The sequence below is a fragment of the Bufo gargarizans genome, chromosome 1 (assembly GCF_014858855.1).
Source record: "Bufo gargarizans isolate SCDJY-AF-19 chromosome 1, ASM1485885v1, whole genome shotgun sequence".
Classification (NCBI taxonomy): Eukaryota; Metazoa; Chordata; class Amphibia; order Anura; family Bufonidae; genus Bufo; species Bufo gargarizans.
This window is the reverse complement of record NC_058080.1, coordinates 529,804,055-529,824,186: the sequence shown is the minus strand read 5'-3', so window position 1 is coordinate 529,824,186 and position 20,132 is coordinate 529,804,055. Positions and strand designations below refer to the sequence as shown.

At 46.2% G+C, this 20,132-nt stretch overlaps 2 protein-coding genes across 3 annotated transcripts in view; both read left to right on the top strand.

Annotated features, from left to right (window-relative positions):
• The window catches only part of CHEK2 (checkpoint kinase 2), a 92,725-nt gene that overhangs the window by 21,736 nt on the left and 50,857 nt on the right, over nucleotides 1-20,132 (top strand). The window contains exons 5-7 of one of the 2 annotated variants that reach the window (XM_044275402.1): nucleotides 2,682-2,757; nucleotides 3,446-3,551; nucleotides 12,810-12,863. In XM_044275402.1, the coding sequence (XP_044131337.1) occupies nucleotides 2,682-2,757; nucleotides 3,446-3,551; nucleotides 12,810-12,863 (236 nt within the window). Of the gene's footprint in view, nucleotides 1-2,666; nucleotides 2,758-3,445; nucleotides 3,552-12,809; nucleotides 12,864-20,132 lie in introns of both variants that reach the window. The other variant, XM_044275401.1, reaches the window with a different exon arrangement.
• On the top strand, nucleotides 5,265-9,313 carry LOC122924377 (lamina-associated polypeptide 2, isoforms alpha/zeta-like). Its single transcript, XM_044275403.1, has 2 exons — nucleotides 5,265-6,749; nucleotides 9,209-9,313. The coding sequence occupies exon 1, from the start codon at nucleotides 5,424-5,426 to the stop codon at nucleotides 6,549-6,551; it is 1,128 nt and encodes a 375-aa protein (XP_044131338.1). The 5' UTR covers nucleotides 5,265-5,423; the 3' UTR covers nucleotides 6,552-6,749; nucleotides 9,209-9,313.

Below are 20,132 nucleotides of genomic sequence, written 5' to 3'. Positions count from 1 at the left end.
ATTTAATGAGTGTCGGGGGTAATTGATAATGACAGACTAATTAATAATTATGACTGGCCATAATGCTTCTATTGCAATCCTTAGTTGAGAAGATCACTACTTTTGACATGAACATGAAAACCCATAGGAACCATTTTGTAAGTCTGCCGGTAACCTTTTGTATCTATAATACAATGGATCTGGCACAGCGTCATGTATCCTATTATCCACACCGCTGCTGTGAATTGCTCCTGAAATATTTGTAATGTAATTGGTTTACATGCTTACTATGACATGCATACAGTGCCTTGCAAAAGTATTCACCTCACTTGACTTTTTTCGTGTTTTGTTACATTACAGCCTTAAGTTTAATGTTTTGTTAATCTGAATTTTATATGATGGATCAGAACACCATAGTCTAAGTTAGTGAAGTGATGAAAATATATAAATCAAACTATTGTTTAGAAATAGAAAACTGAAAATTGGCATGTGCGTATGTATTCACCCTTTGTTAGGAAAACCATGAAAAGTTCTGGTGCAACCAATTACCTTCAGAAGTCACATAATTAGTGAAATGATGTCACCTGTGTGCAATCTAAGTGTCACATGATCTGTCATTACATATACACATCTTTTTTGAAAGACCCCCAGAGGCTGCAACACCTAAGCAAGAGGAATCACTAACCAAACACTGCCACGAAGACCAAGGAACTCTCCAAACAAGTAAGGGACAATGTTGTTGAGACGTACAAGTCGGGGTTAGGTTATAAAAAATATCCAAATGTTTGATGATCCCCAGGAGCACCATCAAATCTATCATAACCAAACGGAAAGAACATGGCACAACAGCAAACCTGCCAAGAGACTGCCGCCCACCAAAACTCCTGGACCCGGCAAGGAGGGCATTAAAGGGCTTCTGTCACCCCACAAAAGTCATATTTTTTTTGGGGGGGGGGGGGGCTAGTTACATTCCTGATAGCGCGATATATGAGAATATAATGTTGTCACTTACTTTCATGCGGCCGTTTCTTGAGAAAACGAAGTTTTATAATATGCAAATCCGGTCTCTACCAGCAAGTAGGGCGTCTACTTGCTGGTAGCCGCCGTAGAAAACCGCCCCCTCGTCGTGTTGATTGACAGGGCCAGCCGTGATCTCCTCCTCCTCCGGCCGGCCCAGTCAGTATTTCAAAAATCGCGCGCCTCTGTTCATTCGGCGCAGGCGCGCTGAGATGAGGAGGCTCGTCTCCTCAGAACTCACTCAGTGCGCCTGCGCCGATGACCTCACCGAAAGAGAAAACGTCATCGGCGCAGGCGCACTGAGGAAGTTCTGAGGAGATGAGCCTCCTCATCTCAGAGCGCCTGCGCCGAATGAACAGAGGCGCGCGATTTTTGAAATACTGACAGGGCCGGCCGGAGGAGGAGATCACGGCTGGCCCTGTCAATCAACACAACGAGGGGGCGGTTTTCTGCGGCGGCTACCAGCAAGTAGACTCCCTACTTGCTGGTAGAGACCGGATTTGCATATTATAAAACTTCGTTTTCTCAAGAAACGGCCGCATGAAAGTAAGTGGCAAAATAATATTCTCATATATCGCGCTATCAGGAATGTAACTAGCCAAAAAAAATAAAAAATTACTTTTGTGGGGTGACAGAAGTCCTTTAATCAGAGAGGCAGCACAGAGACCTAAGGTAACCCTGGAGGAGCTGCAGAGTTCCACAGCAGAGACTGGAGTATCTGTACATAGGACGACAATAAGCCGTACGGTCCATAGAGGGGCTTTATGGCGGAGTGGCCAGAAGAAAGCCATTACATTCAGCTAAAAACAAAGGCACATTGTGAGTTTGCAAAAAGGCATGTGGGAAATTCCCAAAATGTATGGAGGAAGGTGCTCTGGTCTGATGAGACTAAAATTTAACTTTTCGGCCATCAAAGAAAATGATATGTCTGGTGCAAACCCAAAACATCACCCAAAGAACACCATCCCCACAGTGAGACATGGTGGTGGCAGCATCATGCTGTGGGGATGGGACTGGGGAAACTGGTCAGAGTTGAGGGAAAGATGGAAGGTGCCAAATAAAGGGATATTCTTGAGCAAAACCTGTACCACTGTGTGTGATTTGAGGCCAGGATGGAGGTTCACCTTCCAGCAGGACAATGACCCCAAACACACTGCTAAAGCAACAATTGAGTGGTTTAAGGGGAAACATGTAAATGTGTTGGAATGGCCTAGTCAAAGCCCAGATCTCAATCCAATAGAAAATCTGTGGTCAGACTTAAAGATTGCTGTTCATTAGTGCAAAACATCCAACTGTAAGGAGCTGGAGCAGTTTATCAAGGAGTAATGGGCAAAAATCCTAGTGGTAAGATGTGGCAAGCTCATAGAGACTTATCCAAAGCGACTTGGAGCTGTGATTGCCGCAAAAGGTGGCTCTACAAAGTATTGGCTTATAAGGGGGGTGAATAGTTATGCACATTGACTTTTTCTGTTATTTTGTCCTATTTGTTGTTTGCGTCACAATAAAAATGAAAAAAAATTCTAAGTTGTGGGCATGTTCTGTAAATTTAAAGGATGCAAATCCTCAAACAATCCATGCTAATTCCAGGTTGTGAGGCACCAAAACACAGAAAAAGTCAAGGGGGTGAATACTTTTGCAAGGCACTGTAATTATTGGGATTTCTTTTTCAGTTTTTGTATTTACAGATCTGTTAGCAGATGATCAGTCCGTTTTTCCAGCAGAGTTCAGAAACAAATACATCATGTCAAAGACCATTGGAAGGTGGGTAATTAATGAGGCAGCCTTCCTCTGCAGTATGGCAATTTATAAAGCTTAGGCTTGTATTAGACCAGCAGATATCTTGCAGATAACTGTTATACAATAGATTGAAGACTTTGCAAACAAAAATGTGCTTATTACATAGTGATGTTAGTTTGCACTTTTGCTCATTAATAGTTCGCTACAAAGTACCACGCCTCTATGTGATCTGTAAGCGAGTAGATGACTCCATATTATACAAACAGATCTGTGACCGAGGGACGATAATTTAACAAGTACTCAATTCACTTGTAGCGCTACCACAGGAGAAACTAAGCATTACATGGTGGTCAGTGAGAGAGTAGGAGGCTATGGAGGTTAATGGATATAGGCTAAGAATTGCAGATCTCTGAAGTCCCTCTGTAGAACGTTATAAAAAAAAAAAACTCCCTATGACAGACAACCCCCTTTTAATGAAGGGTATTTGCAGTGCTTTTCTCTTGACACTCTTGCAGGTTTTGATGCAGTTTTTGGAGCCAAAGCCAGAATTGGCTCAAGCAAGAAGGAGTAGTGTAAGTCTTTCTTTCATATTTTCAATTCCTTCTAAATCCATTTCTGCCTTTGGCTCAGAAACTGCTTCAAGAACTGCTTGTGATTCCAGCCTAATTCAAGCATTTTTCACACTTATGTCACAAATCTTCTGTTACTGCAGTGGAGCTTGTGGAGAAGTGAAACTGGCTTTTGAAAAATCAACATGCAAAAAGGTTGCAGTGAAAATTATAAGTAAAAAGAAGTTCTCTTTAAGTTCTTCAAGCCTCGTAAGTATCTTTTCTGCAGACTTTTATCACATTCCATATAAATAGTTATATTTCATCCTGTAATAGGACAGCCTATAGTCAGAAACTGGCGTAGAAAATTCTTACATTTTGTGCCAAGTGCTGTTTTGTGACTTTTTTTTTTTTTTTTTTTGGGGGCTTTTGGCTGTGGATAGGGGATACCTTGGCACAACCCCTTTAAAGGGAACCTGTCAGCGGCAAAAGCCATCCCAAACCGCCAGCAGTACCTTCAAGTAGCCGGCAGTGAGTTTTGAATGATGATTTTCTTACTGCATTCTGATGAGGCAGAAGTATGAAAAACAATCTTTTATCCTCCGTCCACGCTATTTTCCAGTCAGGCTTGAAGTCAAGGGGGCATTGGCCTCCTTGCTTCAAGTCAAGGTAACCACACACCCTTCCCTGTCCCTTCGCTGTGACACACCTAAGTTTTAGAGGCAGAAAATAAGAGAAAAAATTAGATTTTTCTAGAGATTTCCTCATGGCAGCATCACATGAGGTTGTTCCCCTTTGATCTTATTAGGACAGAAAACAGGTTAAAAGGTACCTCCTGCCGCCATTCTCCAGTGTTTCCAGGTTCTAAATTGAATTACCGGTAAGGACTCATGCACATCACCGTAGCTTGTTTTGCAGATCCGCAAAAACGTGAATACCAGCTGTGTTCATTCTGTTATTTGTGGAACGGAGCGTCTGCCCCATAATACAACTGCCCTATCCTTGTCTGTAATACGGGCAAGAATAGGACATGTTCTATTTTTTTATTTTTATTTTTTTTGCAGTGCCGCAGAACGGTCATATGGGTGCGGGCATCACATGGTATGTTGTCCGCATCTTTTGCATCCCCATTGAAGTGAAGTTGAGTCCGCATCTGACCCGCAAAAAATGTGGATCAAATGCAGACAAAAATTAAGTTCATGTGCATGTCCTCCAAGTCTAATTAAATTTTTCTAGCTCATCCCTCATGACAGCACCACAGTACGAGATTATAACTTTCCATTTCATCCACCATGACGGCCCACATTGAGATTGACCCTTGACCTCTGTAGGGGCAGGAACACATAGAGTTTAAGAACCCCCCCACCCCTCCACCTCCTCAGTGCTTTCCTGCCCCTACAGGGGCCAACACGTGGAGAGTTCCTCCTTCATGGAGGATGAAATAGCCTTATCTTTCTTACAGGTTCTCCAGCTGGCCTCCCGCGGCAGGGGCTAAGGCTGGCCAGCTAGGAGCATCGAGGACCCTCGTCTTGGCTTATGCCGAGGCCTGTGGTCCTCCCCATACCTTCGGACTTCCTTCCCTCCTTGTGGAAGCAGTTGAAGGTGCCGGCTTCTCGGCGCGCGCTGCGCTCGGCGTCCTTTCCTTCTGGAGGACCGAGCTCTAGCGTCCGGCAGGGGGAACAGGTGCGACGCATGGAGCGTCTCTATGGGCGGGCCGGGCGACGCACGCCTCTCTTAGTAGGCTGGTGCGGCGCAGGCCTACGCCGTCATGCAAGGCGCAGCTAGATGACGTCAGACGCCGGGATTTTTAAAAAAAGAAGACCGCGGTTCCTTTCGGCCCCTCGCCTGCTACACCGCGATGTCTGAGACACCTGCTCCCCGCCAGGAAGGTCCTGATCCTTCTGCCTCCAGTACCGTGAGTCCCCTTCTGGGGGGTGTATATTTCAGTTTTAAGCCTGAATTACTAATGCTGGGATATCTGGTTGCTTCCTTCTGCAGGGCAGCAAGGAGTTAAAATCCAAAACAAAACCCTTAAAATGCTGTGCTTGTTCCAAGCGTCTCCCCGAAAATTATAAAAAGAGACTATGCAAACCTTGCACTTCGGAGATTTGGAAAGAGGAGCAACCAGATATACTCTCGGAGATGAAGTCTTTTATTTCAGACGAGATTAAGTCCTCTTTAGCCTCCTTATCTACCCCTTCCAGCAACCCCATCCCTTCTAAGAAACGCAAAGTATCCGTTATTTCTTCTTCTGAGGGCGAAGAGGTTGAAGTGGCCTCTGCCTCGTCCAGACAATTTCCTAATGAGGAACCCTTGTCGGACGGAGAGATTCTAGAGGAGGATAAAAGATACTTTTTTTCCGCTAATGAAATGGAGGAGCTGCTCCGAGCAGTCAGGTCCACTATGGGCATCGAAGATACTCCTAAACCCCGTACGGTTCAGGATAAAATGTTTGGGGGCCTTAGAGCTAGGTCTTCTATTGTTTTCCCCATCAATGAAAATATAAAAGAAATGATATTGGAGGAATGGTCAGATCCAGAAAAGAGACTTGGCGTTCCTAAAGAATTTAGGAATAGGCTCTGCTTTGACCCGTCTGAAAGCAAAATATATAACCAGACGCCTAAGGTCGATTTACAAGTGACCAAGGTAGTAAAAAAGACCGCCCTACCCTTTGAGGATTCCTCTCAGCTAGGCGATCCTATGGATAGAAAGGCAGATGGCCTCCTAAAGAAATCCTGGGAAGCGGCTATGTTTGGGGTAAAAACTAATAGTTCCGCTACATCCATTGCCAGAGCAATGTATATATGGCTTGGAGAACTGGACGAACATCTGAAAAACAGGACTCCAAGAGAAGAGATCAGGGAATCTCTCCCCCTTCTCCGCTCCGCCACGGCATTTTTGGCCGATGCGTCTGCAGAGTCCATCAGATTTTCCGCCAAGGATGCTGCCTTTTCTAATGCTGCCCGTCGGGCTTTATGGATGAAAGCCTGGTCCGGAGACAAGGCATCCAAGGCCAAGCTTTGTTCTATCCCCTTTTCAGGGGAATTTGTCTTCGGCCCCACTCTGGATAAGATCCTAGAGGGAGCAGCAGACAAGAAGAAGGGTTTTCCAGAAGACAAAGAACCAAAAAAGAAGCCCTTTCGGCAGTACCAACCCCAGCAGAGATCCTACAGGGGGAAAGGGAAGTCTGGCCGATGGAGTTATCCAAAAGGGGGGAGAGGAAGAGGCTTCATCCTCAATCCCCAGAATAGGCAACCTAAACAGCAATGACGCCAGGGTAGGGGGCGACTGATGGGTTTTCTATCCTCCTGGAGTCAGGTAACTTCAAATATAATCTCCCAGGGTTACAGGATAGAGTTCACATCAGTCCCCCCAAGAAGATACTGCATCACACCTCAGAGCAGATCAGATCTTCCGAAAATCTGGCAGGGCGTCCAGGACCTCTTAGAGCTAGGGGTAATTCGAAAGGTTCCTATCCCAGAGGAAAGGAGAGGATTCTATTCCAGTCTTTTTTTAGTAAAAAAAACCAGACCAATACTTTCGCACGATAATAAACTTAAAACCCCTAAACAGGTCTATCTTATACAGGAGGTTCAGGATGGAGACCATCCCATCCACAATCCCTCTGATTCCAAAAGGGGCATTCATGTCGTCAATCGATCTAAAGGACGCTTACTACCATGTCCCCATCCATCATCTTTCCCAAAAGTATCTAAGATTCGCTCTAAGAGGACCAGACAGGTCTATACATCACTTCCAATATGTCGCCCTCCCTTTCGGTATCTCCTCGGCCCCCAGGGTCTTCACAAAGATCGTAGTAGAGATGGTGGCCTGCCTTCGTCAGGAAGGAATCACAATTATTCCTTATCTCGACGACTTTTTAATTCTGGGCAAGACAGAATCCGAGAACCTTCTGGCGACCCAAAGATTCTCGGAACTCTTAAAGAACCTCGGATGGATTATAAATATAAAAAAATCCACCCTAACCCCGTCCATGAGAATAAAGTTCCTGGGTGTGGAATTGGATTCGTCCCGGCTGATGACCTTCCTCCCTCAGGACAAAGCTACTGCACTGACAGAGAAAGTCAGAACATTCCAGAGGGCTCGCAACTGCTCCATCAGAAAGGCCATGAGTCTCCTGGGAAGCCTAACCGCCTGCATTCCCTCGGTGGCATGGTGCCAAAGCCACACAAGAATAATCCAAAATTGGATCCTAACTATTTGGGACGGAAGACAGTTAAGTCTAGACAGGGTCTTTCGGATCCCTCAGTCTGTAAAAACAGACTTGGATTGGTGGAAAGTAAAAAGAAGACTGCTAGGAGGCCTTCAGTGGCGGAACCATCCCGTCGTTCAAGTAATCATGGACGCAAGCCTGGGAGGCTGGGGAGCAAAGATAGGAGATCATCTTCTACAGGGTACCTGGCCCGCCGAGATAAGAGACAGATCCTCCAACTACCGAGAACTTTACGCAGTCCTGGAAGCATTATTAAAAGGAGAGTGCCTTCTAAAAGGGCGACATCTAAGAATAATGTCAGACAATACCACAACGGTGGCTTATCTGCGTCACCAGGGGGGAACAAGATCACGGCCTCTTGGCGAGATAGCAAAAATAATTTTCTCCTCGGCAGAAGTAAACACTTTATCTCTGTCCGCCATCCACCTAAGGGGCTGCGAAAACACAGTAGCAGACTTTCTGAGCAGAGAGATAGTAGACCCAGGAGAATGGTCTCTGAACAGGAATATCTTCCAAAAGATCTCGGAAAGATGGGGCTGTCCAGAGGTAGACTTATTCGCCTCCAGAAAAAATGCGCAGGTAAACTGTTTTTGCTCCCTAAACCCAGGAGACAATCCATGGGCAATCGATGCTCTATCAATACAATGGAATTGGAGACTAGCCTACGCCTTTCCCCCAATACCACTACTACCTCGGGTCGTCCAGAACCTCCTGGAGGAACCGACTACTCTCATCCTGATAGCCCCTCTATGGCCAAAGAGAAGTTGGTTCTCCACTCTAAGACAGCTATCGCTGGAAGATCCGTGGGAGATTCCCTTCCAGAGGGACATTCTAGTCCAGGGCCCTCTTCTTCATCCAGACCCAGGAATATTCAGACTGTCAGCCTGGATCCTGAGAGCGAGACACTAAGAAGCAGAGGACTTTCGGAAAAGGTGATACGTACTCTGAGGGCAAGTAGAAAAAAGGTGACCTCCTCCATCTACCTTTAAGATCTGGAAGAAATACTGTTCCTGGTTAGGAGTTGAACGCCCAGACACCACCTCTCCTCCCATCAACAGAATTTTGGACTTTCTACAGTGCGGCCTTGAGTTAGGCCTTAGACCTAGTACTTTGAAGGTCCAAATTTCTTCCCTCAGCTCCTTCTATGACTGCAGCCTGGCCAACCACAGATGGATCAGGAGGTTCTTCAGAGCGGTTGCAAGGTTGAGACCCTCCCTGAGATCCAGAACTCCGACCTGGGATCTTAACACCGTACTAGAGGGCTTAACAAAAACTCCATTTGTACCTTCGTCGGAGATCTCTTTAAAACACCTTTCCCTTAAGACTGCCTTTCTGATCGCTATCACCTCAGGTTTTCTCCCTAAAGTAGTCTCTCCTTTCCATCTAGAGCAGGAGATCTTCCTACCCTCTATCCCTAGGTCCGAACATTCAGGGTCTAGTGATAGGTTACATCTCCTGGATGTTAGGGACATAGTTATCCGTTACCTGGATTCTACCAGCGATTTCAGGGTGGATGGCAATCTTCTTATTCAGTTTTCAGGGAAAAATAAAGGAAAGAAGTTAGCCAGGTCTTCCATAGCCAGATGGATCAAATCCACTATTGAATGCTGCTACAAGATCCAGAACAAACCCAGTCCTGGTAATGTTAAAGCCCATTCTACTAGGGCCACTGCCTCTTCTTGGGCCGAGAAAGGAGGGGTCTCGCTGGACCAGATCTGTAAAGCCGCAACCTGGTCTAGCACTAATACTTTTGTAAGACACTATCGTCTTAATCTTCCGGACGCAAATGAAGCTCTTTTCGTCCGGAAGGTTCTACAGGCGATATCCCCACCCATTTAGTTATCTGATATGTCTCAATGTGGGCCGTCATGGTGGATGAAATGGAAAAACCGCAATTAGACTTACCGGTAATTCCGTTTCCTTGAATCCACCATGACGGCCCACATTGAGATTGACCCTTGACCTCTGTAGGGGCAGGAACACAGAGAGTTTAAGAACCCCCCACCCCTCCACCTCCTCAGTGCTTTACAATTACCCGAAAAGGTGGAACAAAAGTAAAAGGATATTGATCCATACCCTTAAACTCCTGCATGTATATGCAACATAAAAAAAAAAATAAAAAAAAAAGGGAATTTTTGGATTTAATATTTTTTTTTTTTTTTAGAGAAGGGGAATAGTATGGGCCGTCATGGTGGATTCAAGGAAACGGAATTACCGGTAAGTCTAATTGCGTTTTTTTTTTTTAAGGCGGAGGGGCCAAGCTTAAGGACATGTCCCAGGTATTTCTTGCTAGATAAAACATTCCATCCCATTTTATAGAATTAGGGAATAACCATGAATACAGAAACTTTCTAATTCTGCAAGAGAAATTAAATCTTGATGAAAATAATTTATTTGGAATCCCAGGCCCAACTCTAAAAATGTCTGCCTCCATCCCTGATCAACAGATCTACATCTGTCTATAGACTTAATTAGATGAAGAGTCTTAGAATATTGATGATCAGGAAATGAATTGTCTTATTAGACATTGGCAAAAAAAAGGCTGCGTTCTACTAAGCCTAGTTCAAATGTTAAGTACCACTAAGGAAAGAGCAACCCGCTCTAATCCCAGATAATATATTGTCAAATATAAATACTAGACCGCTAGTAGACCGCTATTGCTCTTCATTGCCAAGAGATTAATTGTTATAATATGATAATATATTAGCCCCGGGATGCCTATAGAATATACAGTACAGACCAAAAGTTTGGACACACCTTCTCATTCAAAGAGTTTTCTTTATTTTCATGACTATGAAAATTGTAGATTCACACTGAAGGCATCAAAACTATGAATTAACACATGTGGAATTATATACATAACAAAAAAGTGTGAAACAACTGAAAATATGTCATAGTCTAGGTTCTTCAAAGTAGCCACCTTTTGCTTTGATTACTGCTTTGCACACTCTTGGCATTCTCTTGATGAGCTTCAAGAAGTAGTCACCTGAAATGGTCTTCCAACAGTCTTGAAGGAGTTCCCAGAGATGCTTAGCACTTGTTGGCCCTTTTGCCTTCACTCTGCTGTCCAGCTCACCCCAAACCATCTCGATTGAGTTCAGGTCCGGTGACTGTGGAGGCCAGGTCATGTGGCGCAGCACCCCATCACTCTCCTTCATGGTCAAATAGCCCTTACACAGCCTGGAGGTGTGTTTGGGGTCATTGTCCTGTTGAAAAATAATGATGGTCCAACTAAATGCAAACCGGATGGAATAGCATGCTGCTGCAAGATGCTGTGGTAGCACAGCATCTTGCCTTCAATTTTGAATAAATCCCCAACAGTGTCACCAGCAAAGCACCCCCACACCATCACACCTCCTCCTCCATGCTTCACGGTGGGAACCAGGCATGTAGAGTCCATCTGTTCACCTTTTCTGCGTCGCACAAAGACACGGTGGTTGGAACCAAAGATCTCAAATTTGGACTCATCAGACCAAAGCACAGATTTCCACTGGTCTAATGTCCATTCCTTGTGTTCTTTAGCCCAAACAAGTCTCTTCTGCTTGTTGTCTGTCCTTAGTGGTTTCCTAGCAGATATTCTACCATGAAGGCCTGATTCACACAGTCTCCTCTTAACAGTTAAATCCACAGCCAGTCCTCATTAAGGGCCCTTGCACACGACCGTATGCCCCCCTGAGTCCGTGAGCGGGCCATATGACCATATGACTCGGAGGGCATGCGGTAGTGTGCAAGGACCCTAAAGAACTGTTTGTACTACTATCGCCTGATCCGCAGATGTAGTTAGAACTGTTGAGGCAAACAGGCCGGTTAAACACATGCATGGTTCCACTTATCTGACAAATAGACATGGTTAACGTATTTATATTATTTATCTATTTTGCTCACTTATATAGCTCTACTGTAATCAGACATTAGCATCACACTGTCGTCCCCAATGGGGCTCACAATCTAAGTTCCCTATCAGCTTGTCTTTGGAATGTGGGAGGAATCCGGAGTACCTGAAGGAAACCCACACCAACGAACATACAAACTCAATGCAGATGTTGTCCTTGGTTGGATTCGAACCCAGGACCCCAGCATTGCAAGGCACCAGTGCTAACCACTGATATGTGCTGCCAAAGCAAACAAGCACCAATATAGTCATGCAGCTTCCGACAACCCTTACATGCAGAGCGTTGGTAAGGAGAGGGGAATCGCCACCATTCCTGCTGCTGACTGTTTTAAAGCGTGATCCTGCTGAACTCCTCCCAAGGAACAGGTGATCTAAGCTCCATGAACCCATAGCCATTAATAGTGAGGTAACCGCCAGCTGCATTACCCACTTTATCAGGGTTAGGAGAAAGCCAGGGGACCCCCCACCCATAGGTAGTGATGGCATAGCCACTTATAGGGTAGGAAGGAAGAGGATGAAACCCTTGATCAAACCCAGGCCGACAGAAAACTCACCAGGGGGGTTCTGGGCTACTAATGGACCTCTGCACAGAAATATGTTAGCAAGGATATTCAGGAACTGGAAGAAAAGGCTGGACACCAAACCCCACCCCCGTCCTAGTCCCAGCTGTAGGCCCTGAAAGTCTCATGTAGAAATCTCTTCATCCCTAGAACAGGGAACCTCTCTGCGTCTATCCTCTGTAGGGGCAGAAAGAACACTGGAGGTGGGAGGGATCTTTCAAAATCTGTTTCCTGTCCCATGAAGGTCAAAGGGGAACAACCCCTTGGTGCTCTCATGCGGCATGAGCTGGAAAAAATATTTTTCATTAGACCTCAGATCAGACCCCTAATGTTAATACGACCCCCAATGTGAGTCAGACCCCCATGTAATCAGATATTAGAGCAGAGAAAAAAATAAAATATATAAACTGTCTTGCCTCTCCTGCTCCGGATGCTGCCAATGCTCCTGAGATCCAGCGTTCTTCCTGTGCTGTGAACTGATGTCGCACAGCCTAAGTTCACAGAGCGCGTCTACGTCCTCGCTCTGTGTGCAGGTCACAGTACAGCGTGCAGAGCCCAGCAGGAGAAGACCAGGAAGTGGTGAGTACAGCACTGCATTCACTGCTCCCTGGTCCTCGCGTACCAATGAGTGCTTCATTAGTATTCGCCCCAAAAGGGGCACTGAAATCCCCCACCCACCCACTTTGGGGGCAAAAAGTTGCGTCTAATAGGGCAAAAAATACGACAGATATCACAGAGCTTAGCTTCTCCTTTCTATCGTAGCCTGCTTCAGAGTAGTGCAACAGAATAGTGCATCTCCTAACAGGTTCTTTTTCTTGACATGTATAATTTTTTTTGTGCAGGACCAATCTATGTCAGTTCACACAGAAATTGAAATTCTAAAAAAAACAAGCCATGTAAGTAACAAGCTCTATTATGTTCAACATTATTATTTTCCAGTGTTTATTGAATTGCTAATTGTGCGGAACAGAACTCTTGCATTTGGCTTAAGTACGTTTTCACTTCTAAATACCGTTTTACAGATCCACAAAAAAATTGGGTAAATTTATAAATGAGTTGCTTTATTTACATTGTACTCCCTCTTTAGGTAGAGCCTGTATGATATATAAAGATCTGCATTCACAATTCTGAGCTGAAATGTTCATGATTTGTCTGCTTAACCACCTCCGGACCGCCTAACGCAGATGTGCGTTCCGGAGGTGGCAGCCCTGCGCAGAGTCACGCATATACGCGTCATCTCGCGAGGGCCGGGATTTCCTGTGAACGCGCGCACACAGACGCGCGCGCTCACAGGAACGGAAGGTAAGCGAGTGGATCTCCAGCGTTCCAGCAGCGATCGCTCGCTGGCAGGCTGGAGATCTGATTTTTTTAACCCCTAACAGGTATATTAGACGCTGTTTTGATAACAGCGTCTAATATACCTGCTACCTGGTCCTCTGGTGGTCCCTTTTGTTAGGATCGACCACCAGAGGACACAGGTAGCTGTGTAAAGTAGCACCAAACACCACACTAGACTACACCCCCCCCCCCGTCACTTATTAACCCTTTATGAACCACTGATCACCCCATATAGACTCCCTAATCACCCCCCTGTCATTGATCACCCACCTGTCAGGCTCCGTTCAGACGTCCGTATGATTTTTACGGATCCACGGATACATGGATCGGATCCGCAAAACACATACGGACGTCTGAATGGAGCCTTACAGGGGGGTGATCAATGACAGGGGGTTGATCACCCCATATAGACTCCCTGATCACCCCCCTGTCATTGATCACCCCCCTGTAAGGCTCCATTCAGACGTCCGCATGTGTTTTGCGGATCCGATCCATGTATCCGTGGATCCGTAAAAAATCATACGGACGTCTGAATGGAGCCTTACAGGGGGGGGTGATCAATGACAGGGGGGTGATCACCCCATATAGACTCCCTGATCACCCCCCTGTCATTGATCACCCCCTGTAAGGCTCCATTCAGACATTTTTTTTGGCACAAGTTAGCGGAATTTTTTTGTTTGTTTTTGTTTTTTCTTACTAAGTCTCATATTCCACTAACTTGTGTCAAAAAATAAAATCTCACATGAACTCGCCATACCCCTCACGGAATCCAAATGCGTAAACATTTTTAGACATTTATATTCCAGACTTCTTCTCACGCTTTAGGGCCCCTAAAAAGCCAGGGCAGTATAAACACCCCACACGTGACCCCATTTCGGAAAGACACCCCAAGGTATTCCGTGAGAGGCATATTGAGTCCATGAAAGATTGAAATTTTTGTCCCAATTTAGCGGAAAGGGAGACTTTGTGAGAAAATACAAAAAAAATCAATTTCCGCTAACTTGTGCCCAAAAAAAAAAAAATTCTAGGAACTCGCCATGCCCCTCACGGAATACCTTGGGGTGTCTTCTTTCCAAAATGGGGTCACATGTGGGGTATTTATACTGCCCTGGCATGTTAGGGGCCCTAAAGCGTGAGAAGAAGTCTGGGATCCAAATGTCTAAAAATGCCCTCCTAAAAGGAATTTGGGCACCTTTGAGCATCTAGGCTGCAAAAAAGTGTCACACATGTGGTATCGCCGTACTCAGGAGAAGTTGGGCAATGTGTTTTGGGGTGTCATTTTACATATACCCATGCTGGGTGAGAGAAATATCTTGGTCAAATGCCAACTTTGTATAAAAAAATGGGAAAAGTTGTCTTTTGCCAAGATATTTCTCTCACCCAGCATGGGTATATGTAAAATGACACCCCAAAACACATTCCCCAACTTCTGAGTACGGCGATACCAGATGTGTGACACTTTTTTGCAGCCTAGGTGGGCAAAGGGGCACACATTCCAAAGAGCACCTTTCGGATTTCACAGGGCATTTTTTACACATTTTGATTGCAAAGTACTTCTCACACATTAGGGCCCCTAAATTGCCAGGGCAGTATAACTACCCCACAAGTGACCCCATTTTGGAAAGAAGACACCCCAAGGTATTCCGTGAGGGGCACGGCGAGTTCCTAGAATTTTTTATTTTTTGTCACAAGTTAGCGGAAAATGATGATTTTTCTTTTTTCCTTACAAAGTCTCATATTCCACTAGCTTGCGACAAAAAATAAAAAATTCTAGGAACTCGCCATGCCCCTCACGAAATACCTTGGGGTGTCTTTCCAAAATGGGGTCACTTGTGGCGTAGTTATACTGCCCTGGCAATTTAAGGGCCCAAATGTGTGAGAAGTACTTTGCAATCAAAATGTGTAAAAAATGGCCTGCGAAATCCGAAAGGTGCACTTTGGAATATGTGCCCCTTTGCCCACCTTGGCTGCAAAAAAGTGTCACACATGTGGTATCGCCGTACTCAGGAGAAGTTGGGGAATGTGTTTTGGGGTGTCATTTTACATATAACCTGCATAACATGCTGGGTGAGAGAAAAAAATTGGAAAAGTTGTCTTTTGCCAAGATATCTCTCTCACCCAGCATGGGTATATGTAAAATGACACCCCAAAACACATTCCCCAACTTCTCCTGAGTACGGCGATACCAGATGTGTGACACTTTATTGCAGCCTAGATGCGCAAAGGTGCCCAAATTCCTTTTAGGAGGGCATTTTTAGACATTTGGATCCCAGACTTCTTCTCACGCTTTAGGGCCCCTAACATGCCAGGGCAGTATAAATACCCCACATGTGACCCCATTTTGGAAAGAAGACACCCCAAGGTATTCCGTGAGGGGCATGGCGAGTTCCTAGAATTTTTTTTTTTTTGTCGCAAGTTATTGGAATATGAGAAAAAAATAAATAAAAAATCATAATTTTCCGCTAACTTGTGACAAAAAATAAAAAGTTCTATGAACTCACTATGCCCATCAGCGAATACCTTAGGGTGTCTACTTTCCGAAATGGGGTCATTTGTGGGGGTTTTCTACTGTCTGGGCATTGTAGAACCTCAGGAATCATGACAGGTGCTCAGAAAGTCAGAGCTGCTTCAAAAAGCGGAAATTCACATTTTTGTACCATAGTTTGTAAACGCTATAACTTTTACCCAAACCATTATTTTTTTTTTTATCAGAGACATGTAGAACAATAAATTTAGCGAAAAATTTATATATGGATGTCGTTTTTTTTGCAAAATTTTACAGCTGAAAGTGAAAAAAGTCATTTTTTTTTTGCAAACAAAAAGGTTAAATTTCGATTAATAACAAAAAAAGTTAAAATGTCAGCAGCAATGAAATACCACCAAATGAAAGCTCTATTAGTGAGAAGAAAAAGAGGGAAAATTCATTTGGGTGGTAAGTTGCATGACCGAGCAATAAACGGTGAAAGTAGTGTAGTGCCGAAGTGTAAAAAGTGCTCTGGTCATGAAGGGGGTTTCAGCTAGCGGGGCTGAAGTGGTTAATATATGTACATAGCCTTCTCTGGTGTTTTGCGTTCTAAGAATTGTCCTCTTTACAGCAGGTACTTTAATGTGGCACAAGACAATTGCCACCTGCAATGTTAATGGAGTTTTCCATTAACATCTGATCTTGGGGTATTTCGGTTCAGTACTGACATTTTAAAAGCAAAGACCCTCTGTATGAAAGACAGATGTGCTTACCATTGACCTACAGAGCCCATTGTTATTAATAGTAGGATTTTCTAACTAGTATGCTTCCCATGTACTAATATATAGATACATCCCTATACGCAAGGACATTGTATATAAGGATAGCAGAAAAAGTTTAATTTTATATAGTGATCACAAAAAATGTAATGGAACAAAAAAAAAATATTTATATATAACATATATATATACACATACACACATTTCCCCAGTTGTCTCCATGACAGCACAACCTGAGATTGCCTTCCTCTGATAGGACAGGAAAAAACACACAGAGAGCTTAAAAACCCCACCACCTCCCCCTCATTGCCAGTGTTTTTTCCTGTCCTGTCAAGGAAGGAATGCCAGAGAGGTGCTGGGAGCTCTTCTTGGTTCCCTAGCTTTTTTCTCTATGTTGCCCTGCTGTGGCATGGCATCACCTGTGGCATCGGTTCCAGGGTCCAGCTCTTTCCTCCTTCATGCGCGGTCTGTGCCCTGGTCTCCCCTGCTCATGGAGCCCCCGGCGAAGTTCCCTCTGCAGTGTTGTATGGGTGGCTGGACGCACTTCCCTCCAGTCGCTGGATGATGATGTCGTGCGCCGGGGGCGTGGCCTACGTCGTGAATGTCACCCGGGCTGCGACCGGCGCTAAATTCAAATAGCTGATTTCCTGCACTGTGCCCTGCGTTCTCACCCTGCCTGCTGACAGCATTTCATGTGGACGGGAGCTGGAGAGCGCCCCTACCACCACTGGCTCAGATCCTGAGCCCCCCACCACTCTGGGCAGTGTGAGTAGCCTGCTGGCACCTGGTCATTTTTTCTGTTTGCCCTGCTGTGGTTGACCCTTTCCTCCCTTGTGTATTACAGGGAGAAAAGTAGTCTACCTCCTCTCTTAAAACTAGGCCAGGGTGGTGTGGCGTTTGCTCTAAGCGTCTTCCTTCCCCTGGGTCTAAGCCGCTGTGTAAGGATTGCACCTCTGCTATTGTGAAGTCGAAGTCATCCAGTCTTATGGAGGAGATTAAGACGCTAGTCAGAGTGGTGGTCCAGTCAGCTCTGGCTTCTAGGGACCCTCCTGCCTCCCCCTAGACCCCAGCCTCACCACGGCCACAGACCACCCTCTTCCAGAGATCCCAACTACTCTGGTAGTGACCTCGACTCAGTTAACCCTGACCTTTTGGATACTGAGACTCTTCCTAGATCCCTAGAATCGGAGGAAAATAACGAATATAGGAGGTTCCTTTTCAACCCAGAGGACATTGACGAATGAATCGGAACCATCAGAGCCACTATAAGAATGGAGGTCCCTAAAAAATCTAAGTCAGTCCAATAGGAGATTTTTTGGGGGTTAGGAGAAAGGCACAGGTCGGTGTTCCCTGTCCCGGACAATATCCAAAAGATAAGGGTAGAATGGGATAAGCTCCTTTATTCCTCATGGCCTGAAAAGACTATACCCCTTTTGACGAGGCAGATTGTGCTGATTGGAAAGCTGTTCCCAGGGTCAACGCCCCAGTTGCCAAGGTGGCAAAGCATACAGTCCTACCATTCGAGGATGCTGCGCAGCTCAAGGATCCTTTAGATAGGAAAGCTGAGAGCCTTCTTAAGAAAACATGGGAGGCCACGGCTTCCCTCTTAAAGCCTGGTGTAGCTGCGACGTGCGTTGCTAGTACACTCGCCGCGTGGCTAGAACAATTAAAGCACAATATAGTTAGTTAAGGCTCCTCGGGAAGAGATCCTGGATAGTCTTCGCCTTCTCAGGAAGGCCACCTACTTTCTCGCTGATGCCGCTGCTGAGTCTGTCAGGCTATATGCCCGCACCGCGGTCCTCTCGAACGTTATCAAAAGGGTTCTGTGGCTAAAAGCCTGGTCCGGTGATACCATCTAAAAAACTGGCTAATATCCTTACCCTTTCACGGTCAGATCTGGATAATATCCTCGAGAATGCTACAGACTGTAAAAGATGGTTTCCAGAGGACAAATCTAAAACTAGGAGACAGTTTTTTTTTCGCAGGCCCTAGCAAGATCCTAGGGCTGATAGGAGGGGCCGCGAGGGTCGGGGCCGGGAGGGGAAATAATTTTTCTCGCCCATTCCATTGGGGGATACAGACGATGGGTATAGCTTAAGCCACCACTAGGAGGAGACGCTATGCAAATAAGAAAAAAACAGCTCCTCCTCCACTGGCTATACCCCCATGCTCCAACAGGAGTACCTCAGTTTTAGTTTTGCTTAGTGTCGGATAAGGAGGTGACACTCCTCCTGCAGGGTTGTCCCTGTAGTTTTTTCTTCTCCTGTTTTTTGTTTTTTTCTAAACAGAGGACGCAGGGTCGCACAGTGCGTCCTTGGTCTCTCAGTGGAGCGAGCACCGGGGTCGAATGGCTGTCCCCGGCTACCTCCTTTTTTTCCCCAGAAGATAAGTGGAACCGGGCTCGACCTGCGGCTCCAGTGGCCTACCAGATCCGGGGTCACCTAGTCCTGCCCTCTATCCAGTGGACTGCCACTCCTTGTGCCAGATGACTGAAGAGGTGACACCATGCTGGTCCGGAACAGAGGGTGAGGACTGCAGGACTCAAATAAGTAGAAAGGCTCTCCTGCAGCTCCCCCTCCCCCCGTGCTCACACTGTGACACGGTTATTCAGGGCTTTCCTGTGGATCTGAGAGGGCCTGCTGGCTGAGAGGGAGGAGGGATTCCTTCTTGAGGCAGTGGCTTGTTGCGCCTTTTCCCGTTTTGTTTGGAGGGCTCGTTATACAGGGCAAGCTGGTAGCTCTATTGTAATGCTGTTGCCCCATGTCCAGGTTTTCAGTGTTCATAACCCCTTTCAGATAGTGTTCCGCAAAACTGTAGGAGACCCCAACTCCAGGATTGCCGCCGTCATGCCAAGTCTGGAGGCTCCCCAAAAATCTAAAGCGACACCTCAGGTCCCACTGGGATCCTGTAAGGTCTGCTGCTTGCTACTATCGTTTACTGGCTCCTGTGACTCTTGCCCTGCCTCGGGACAGGATCATCCGCCTCCTTCTCCCCCTCCACCAAACCAGCCAAGTCCCTCCTCCGCCCCTTCGGAGCCCGCGGAGCCCTCCCGGGCCTCTGCCATAGCTAGGGCGGCCGCGGACTTGGCCCAAGTCTCGCACGCGGCCATGGTCCTTTATGGAACCATGGCGGCCTCGGATCCACCGCCTGCGATGCCTGTGGTTAGCACCGCTCCACCTCCCGGTTTTCACCGCTCCACCTCCAGAGGACGCTCGACCGTTAAGAGGCAGCGTGTGCAGCAGCATCCCTCCTCGGATGACTCTGCTTCTCCCCCTCGCCTGGAGGCGTATTCAGCCTCTCCCCCTCGCGGGGACTGCAGGTCTGAAGGAGAAAGGTCCGGCTCGGACGAGGACACGAAACCGGAACCCTCGCCTAAGCTCTCCACCATGGTGACAGACTTGGTCACGGCCGTCCGTGACACCTTTGGCATACAGGGCGAACCTCCTTCTTCTAGTAGCCAGGAATTCCCCCTTTTCCACTCCAGTAGGGGTGACGCACCAGAGGCAGTCACATTCGCCAAGGTCCTTTCTAAGGCTTGGGAGCGCCCTAATCACAGTTTTTTCTGCCACAAGGCGCCTGGATAC